An 8,281-nucleotide genomic window follows, 5' to 3' on the forward strand; every position below is an offset into this window, starting at 1 on the left:
TAGGAAAAACCCAGTGGGAAAAATCCTAATCGAAGGAAAAAGAGTACAACATGCATGTATCATGAATGCTCCCCCTGAATTGTATCTCCCCTTGATTCCGCATTCTTCAAATTTGTAAGCCGACGTAATCTGATTCCTTGCACTAACTTTTGAAATGTGCACTTTGGTAGAGATTTGGTGAACAAGTCTACTAAATTTTCATTGGAACAGATTTGTCTGACTTCAATAACTTTACTCTTCTGAAGCTCATGTGCACTAAAAAATCTTGGAGAGATATGTTTAGTCTTATCACCTTTGATGAATCTTTCCTTCATCTGGGCGACACAGACTGCATTATCTTCATGGATGACAGTTAGACTGTCTGTCTTTGAAGGTAGACCACATGAATTCCGTATGTGATGGATCATTGATCTTAACCAAGAACATTCACGACTTGCTTCATGTAAAGCAATTATTTCCTAGTGATTGGAAGATGTAGCAATTAGCGTTTGCTTCGTTGATCACCGTGAAATTGCAGTATCTTTATTAGTGAACACATATCCATTTTGTGAACGGGCTTTATACGGATCGGAGAGAAAACCAGCATCTATGTATCCAACAAGGATCTGATCATTTGTGGGCTTGTCTGAGTAGAAGAGACCCATATCTGTTGTCCCACGAAGGTATCGTAGAACATCTTTGACTCTCTTCCAATGACGGATTGTTGGAGCAGAGATGTTCCTGGCTAACAAGTTAACTGAAAAAGCTATATCTGGTCTAGTACATTATGCTAAATACAATAAAGCACCTATTGCGCTCAAATATGGTACTTTTGGACCAATGACTAGTTCATCATCTTCTTTTGGACGAAATGGATCTTTCTTAATATCCAAAGAATGAACGACCATTGGGGTGCTAAGGGGATAAGCCTTGTCCATGCCAAATCGCTTCAGTATTTTTTCAATGTAAGTTGATTGATGGATCAAAATTTCATTAGCACAATACTCATCTGCAGGCTGAGACAATATTTGGTTTTTCCAAGGTTTTTCATTTCAAATTCGCTTTTCAGATAGTTAGCAGTTTTGTTGAGCTCTTCAGGGGTTCCAACTAGGTTCATATCATCGACGTATACTGCCACTATAGCAAATCCAGTATTGGATTTCTTAATGAACACATAAGGGCAGATAACATTGTTGGCATATCCTTCTTTAATCAAATACTCACTGAGACGATTATACCACATTCGCCCAAATTGTTTCAACCCATACAGTGATCTCCTTAATTTGATTGAGAACATACCTCGTGGTTTGTTAGTTGCTTCAGGCAACTTAAGTCATTATGGGACTTTTATATATATGTCAGTATCTAATTCTCCATATAGATACGCGGTGATGACATCCATAAGTCGCATGTCAAGTTTTTCTGAAATCACCAAACTTATTAAGTAACGGAACGTAATTGCATCTATTACAAGAGAGTATGTCTCTTCATAATCAATTCCAGGTCTTTGTGAAAAACCTTGTGCAACGAGTCATGTTTTATATCTTGCAATCTCGTTTTTCTCGTTGCGTTTCCTTGTGAATACTCATTTGTAACCTACGGGGTTCACACCAGGCGGGGTTTGGACTATTGGTCCAAAAACACTTCGTCTTTCCAAAGAATTTAATTATACCTGGATTGCATCTTTCCACTTAGGCCAATCTTGTCTCTGTCTACATTTATCAACAAAGCGGGGCTCAATATCATCACTTAATATAATTTCAGTGGTTATTGCAAATGCAAACATGTTGTCGTTGATTATTTCATTTCGATCCCATAATTCATTAGTACATGCATAATTTATGGATATTTCTTTGCTTTGATGTACTTCTGTCTCTTCAGGGACAAATGTCTCATCAAGGACATTTTCTTTTTCTGGAAGTACAGAATCATGAATTGTGGATTTATCATTCAATTTCTTTTCTTGAATGATATCATTTGGGTTCAACTGTGCCCTTATCTTTCTCTTTCAAGGGGCTGAATCTTTTGAACCTAGGGGTCTACCACACTTCAGGCGTGCACTGGATGAATCATTCACTGCCACTTTATTTTGTCCAACAGGGACATCAATTGTTGCAAGTGCATTTGTAGCTGGTATATGTGACTTTGTCACTTTCGAAGCATCATTAAATGCATCTAGCATTTGATTAGCAATACCTTGAAGATGAACAATCATTTTCACTTCATTTTCACATTGAGTGCTTCGTGGATCAAAATGAGATTAGGTGGAAACAACCCATGTCAGTTCTTGCCGTTCTTCTGGAACGATCTTTTCTCCCCCTAACGACGAGAAAAATGTCTCATCAAAATGACAATCAGCAAAACGAGCTGTAAACATATCACCAGTCAAAGGTTCCAAATATCTAATGATAGATGGTGAATCAAAACCCACATAAATTCCCAGTCTGCGCTGAGGTCCCATTTTAGTTCATTGTGGCGATGCAATAGACACATAAACAGCACAACCAAAAACTCGTAAATGTGAAATGTTTGGCTGATGTCCAAACACGAGTTATAATGATGAATATTGGTGGTTGGCTATGGGTCTCAATCTAACCAATGATGCAGCATGTAATATGGCATGTCCCCATGCAGAGATTGGCAATTTCGTTTTCATGAGCAGAGTGCGGACTATTAATTGAAGTCGCTTGATAAATGCCTCTGCTAAACCATTTTGAGTATGGACATGAGGAAATGTGTGTTCAACATCAATGCATAGTGCCATACAATAATCATCAAAGGTTTAAGATGTAAATTCACCAGCGTTATCAAGTCGAATTGACTTAATGGGATGATCTGGGAACTGTGCTCACAACTTAATTATCTAAGCAAGAAGTCTCGCAAAAGCTACATTTCGAGTAGACAATAGGCAAACATGTAACCATCGGGTAGATGCATCAACCAAAACCATAAAATATCGAAATGGTCCACAAGGTGGTTGAATATGTCCACAAATATCCCCTTGAATTCTTTGCAAAAATGATGGGGATTCATCATCAACCTTTAGTTGTGATGGTCTAATTACCAACTTCCCTTGAGAACAAGCCTTGCAAGGGTTATCATTTGAGACATCAATGTGTCTGCTCAATAATGGATGTCCATTAGAGTTAGTAATGATTCTACGCATCATGGTAGATCCTGGATGACCTAGACGGTCATGCCAAAGCATGTAAACCTTTGAATCAATGAACTTCTAGTTCATGATAGTATATGCCTTAACTGTCTTTATATATGTATAATACAATCTACTCGATAAACCATGCAACTTCTCCAATATACGCTTCTAGGTATCATTGGAGGTAATGCATAAATATTTCACATTTTCTACACTTTTCGTTTCAATGTGGTATCCATTTAGACATATGCCTTTAAAACTCAACAAATTTCGAATGGATCAAGTATCATATGATGCATTCTTTATGGACAATATTGTTCCATTTGGTAACATAATCTGGGCTTTTCCCAAGCCTTCAATTACATCTAATTGCCCTGATATTGTTGTTACCTTTACTTTTGCAAGTACCAAATTCCAGAAATACTTTCGATCTTGAAGTATTGAATGCGTGGTTGCGCTGTCTGCAAGACAAAAGTCTCCGCCATTGCTCTTGTTTTAAGAATAACCATAATTTTTATCCATGTTCTCTGAGTAAAGAAAAAGCAGTTTATTCATATTGGAATACTACTTTTATTGAATTGAAAATGCGAGCATTAAACCACAAGTACAAATAATAAGAATACATTAAACATAAATAATTCAATCGGACCCATAAACTTCATTCCCTCTTTCATTAATAAAGACTGTAGCATCCAGGTGGGTTGTGTTTAACTGTCCTGATAAATTGGTCACTGGATTAGGGGTGTCCATTGGTTGAGCCTGGTCGAAGAAATTGATCTCGACACCATTCTCCTTGAAAGAGGCTTGATACAGCTCCACCAGATGCTTTGGGGTGCGACAAGTACGCGCCCAATGTCCGTTGCCACAACACCTATGGCAAACTCCTTCAGGATTTCTAGGAGTGTTCATATGAGCTTTTCTTTTCTGGCGATTTGCATTTTTAAAGCTCGGGCCTGGATTATGCCTTGGAACCTGGTTGTGAAACTGGTTGTGAAACTGGACACCATAGTTCTTGCCTTTCCTTTTCCATCGGCCTTGCTTGTGGCCACGTCCTTGTTTGTAATTATTGCCACGGGAGGATATGGTATTCCTTTTAAGGGAATCAGCATTCACTTCTGGGAACGGTGCTGATCCAGTAGGTCGGGAATTATGGTTTTTCATCAGGAGCTCATTGTTCTGTTCAGTTACCAGGAGCACAGATATCAGCTGGTTGTATTCAGTGAAGCCTCACGCTCTATATTGCTGCTGCATGAGCATGTTAAAGGCGTGGAATGTGCTAAAAGTATTTTCCAATAACATATCCTCAATAATAATATCCCCACAGAGCTTCATCTGAGAGGTAATTCTGAACAACGCCGAATTGTACTCAGCCACTGACTTGAAATCCTGGATCCTTAGGTGAGTCCAGTCATAGCGAGCTTTTGGAAGAATCACAGTTGTCTGGTGATTATATCTGTTTCTCAAGGCCTTCCAAAGGGCTAACGGATCTTCAACCGTTAAGTATTCACTCTTTAGTGCCTCATCAAGATGGCGACGAATAAAAACCATGGCCTTCGCCCGATCTTGAGATGATGAGCTGCTCTCTTCCCTGATGGTATCTCCAAGAGTCGCTGCTTCCAGATGGATCTTAGTATCCAGTACCCCGGTAAGGTAATTCTTCCCAGTAATGTCCAGGGCAGCAAAATCAAGCTTTGCCAAGTTTACCATTTTCTTTTCTGAAAGAAAAATGAGGTATGTAAGAACTTGCAATAATATGTGTTCTGAAGGAATATATTGTTAGAACTTCTAGTTCTTACAAATTTTGATCTTCAGGCCAAAATGATAAGTACTCGAAACTTCAGGCTCGAGAATTTCATGATTAATGAAAAGGGCAATTGTACCGTACCATTCTCATCGAAACAAGTATAGGATGAGCGATTATTCCGCACTACTTTAAACAGCAGAAAAATTTAAATATGTAGAGTAAGGTGGACGATTATACCACACCACCTAAAATTGCGATAAAATTTAAATATGCAAAGCAAAATTGCGATAAAATTTAAATTGCGATCAAATTTAAATATGCAAAGCAGGGTAGACGATTATACCGCACCACCTAAAATTGCGATAACATTTAAATATGCAGAGCAGGGTGGGTGATTATTTCACACCACCTAAAATTGCGATAAAATTTAAATAGCAGGTAAATTTAAACATGCAGGATAGGGTGGGCGATTATACCACTCCACTTAAAATTTGCAGTAAAATTAGATTTGCAGTCCAAGATAGGCGATAGTACCGCACCATCTTGGATTGCATAAATAATCAGTGGGTTAGTAGTCAATATCTACACCAAACAAGAAATCAAAGATATAAGTAACTGTTAGTTTGAGAACTAGAAGTAAACATGGTGCAAACAGTTCTTCGCGAGGGTATATCCAGCAATTGAGGTAGATGAAGAAGAAGAACAGTAAAAACCTTAGAGGAAACTTTTTTTTTTCTTTCAGTGAAGGGAAATGAGAAATGATTAGAAAGTCGTGCTGATAACGTGTTATAAATAGGCAAAAGTGAAGAAATAACCTTTGCTAAGAGCAAAGACGAAGTGGTGCAAAATATCACACTGACAAAAGTATTGCAGATATTAGAAAATGAGGGATATTGAGAGTTTTATATTTCTTCCTTTTCTCTTCTTGATGTTCTCTTCTCATTTTGAACAAATGAAGTGCTCTATTTATAGAGCCACTTCAATGGAAAATTACAAAAGGAATACTATTTAGCTTGTTAGTCTATGCTATACACATGTGATACTTTACTATACACATTACTATACACATGTGATACTTTATTATTTACAACACAGAGTCTATAAATCAATTCTCTATCTATACTTTTCTAGAAAATCTTAGTATGAGACATAAAGTGCCAATTAGCAAAGTCACTAAAATAATTTATCTCTCTGCCCATCTACCCTAAAAAGATGCATGATTCCTTTAGTGCTCATTTGATCCATATTGAAGAAGAATCAAGAAACCCGTACCCCCAATCACAAATTCCCCTCCCTACTCATTTTGGACAGGACCCACTATCTTTCCCCAGACCCCCACAAGAAAAAGTGGATCCCTCCCCCTAATCATTGAGCATATTAGGAATGCTATTAGCTAGCTTCAAAACATCTAATTATCATTGAGAAAAAAATGCATATGTAGAGGGACAACATAATGCATGCAAAGAAAAAATACAAAGCAGAGAAAGATTTGCAGACTTCAATTGGAAGATGCACTTTGTTGTGGAGAGTTGAATCATTCGAGAAGGAACGCTCAGTTTTCATGTAAAACATGTAATGGCAAAGATCACAACCTCCTTGGTGGTAGTGGGTTTGGGGCAAAGAGTGATTTTCTTGTGGGGTGGGAAAGCATAGCATTTACACACGCTTGTACATGTTGCAGATGGTGAATGGATCACAAATTGGTGTACGTGTCTTTTCTAGTTATATAATGGAAGGTCTAATGATTAAGGAAGAAAGGTTAATGAGTAAGTTGGGATGGAACTAAGTAGATAATTAAAGGGCCACAAAATAATGAAAAAGGAAGCATGAAAAAGAGCACAATAGCGATGGTTAGGGCTTATTGAGCCATTTTTGTTTTGTTTTTTGTGTGAATGTAAGTGCTTGGTGCAATATTATGAAGTGATTGTGCTATTTTCTATTAGGGTTTCTTTTATAGGTCTTTTTTTCAATGGCTGATTTGTCATTCATATTATATACCAAACCCTAACCAACGCTTATTATTGAGATTGTAAAAATGATCGATCTATTCATGAGATAATTGAATTTGAGATAATTGAGAGAGAAGTCCAACTTAGTACATAGTCTATTGAGAGATAATTGAATATGATCTGCAGTTCCTAATTGTGCTTTTCTTAATCAGTTTTCATCGCGTTTTCAATTTCTTTTACCTTTCTTTCTTCAAATAAGTTTTGTTTCATCTCTCGTTTTGTCTTGTAACCTCTTTAATTTCCACGCACTTAAGGCGCATTAGGTAAGTATTATCATTAATATTTGCTTCATTAGCAGAAAGCTAAGCATGATTTAGGTGGGGTTTCACTTTCAATTCCGAATTCCGAATTCCGAATCGAAGTGTCTTATAAAAGGAGGTTATGGGCCACGCAACGCCACAAGCATCCATACAACCAAATCTAGTTAAAATAGTCCAAAAATGAGAAAAAGTTAGTGTGGTTGGAAAGGGATTTCATTTCCTCCTGTTCAAACTGATTTTTAATTAAACTAATCCTTGCACAACTTAAACTAAACATCAGATGATATACCATGCAAACCAACAATTTTGATACAAACATACACGTAGCCCCGCCGACACAAATTTCAATTAATTAATTAGGTGATATTGCATCTTCAATTAATTAACGGGAACTTTAATGAAAAGTTTCCGGTATTGTTCATTTTAACGAAAAACCACATTTTTACACTAAAAAATCAATTCTGGTACTATTTATTTTACCTTTTATTTTATCTTTATCGGTAAAACTCAAAATTTTTAAACAATTTTCATTAATTTTTCTTTAATTAATTGTATATAAACTTCAATCCATGCCCACATTATCTAAAATATCTGTATAAATATTGGCCCTGCCGACTGTACGGTGTATAGATGGAGTTGGTGACATAGTGGGGTACCTAATACTCTGTGATATTAGGCAAGAGGGTACAAATTTTATACCCAATAGGCCAATACTTTGGTAAATACAATAAGTTAATAAATCGGGGTAGGCCAACGACATAATATTCTTATATCTTAGGCGTGCAAAGTGGCGTGAGCCCGAGGTTATCAGAAAGCCTAATGATGTTTGATTCGAAACATTATCAGATGGTGAGTGTGGCATATCAATCATAGTTTCTGCGTGAGTAAAAACTTTTCTAATGTACGATAATTCTAAAAGAATAATTTTTTTTTTACCAACTTATGTTACAATTTCTTATAATTTGTTAATTAAATAAGTTTCGAAGTAGCACATGCGTGCAACATATATTTATGGGTAAATTATATTTTACCCCTCAAGCATGAGGTCTGTTGATGCACAAAATCAATAAGGACTTTGGTATAATAGAAAGTATTAAGTTTGTGACATTCGCTAGATTACTCCGGTTACTAGTGT

At 36.7% G+C, this 8,281-nt stretch overlaps 2 protein-coding genes across 2 annotated transcripts; both read right to left on the minus strand.

The window, feature by feature from the left end:
* Positions 1 to 3,772: 3,772 nt before the first annotated feature.
* On the minus strand, positions 3,773 to 4,294 carry LOC139189393 (uncharacterized). The gene has a single exon (XM_070808339.1). It carries the CDS (start codon positions 4,292 to 4,294, stop codon positions 3,773 to 3,775), a length of 522 nt encoding a protein of 173 aa, XP_070664440.1.
* Positions 4,295 to 4,360: 66 nt separating this feature from the next.
* Positions 4,361 to 4,840, minus strand: LOC139189394 (uncharacterized). Its single transcript, XM_070808340.1, has one exon. The coding sequence runs from the start codon at positions 4,838 to 4,840 to the stop codon at positions 4,361 to 4,363; it is 480 nt and encodes a 159-aa protein (XP_070664441.1).
* Between the last annotated feature and the right edge of the window lie 3,441 nt (positions 4,841 to 8,281).

Source organism: Malus domestica, chromosome 11, assembly GCF_042453785.1.
Source record: "Malus domestica chromosome 11, GDT2T_hap1".
NCBI lineage: Eukaryota > Viridiplantae > Streptophyta > Magnoliopsida > Rosales > Rosaceae > Malus > Malus domestica.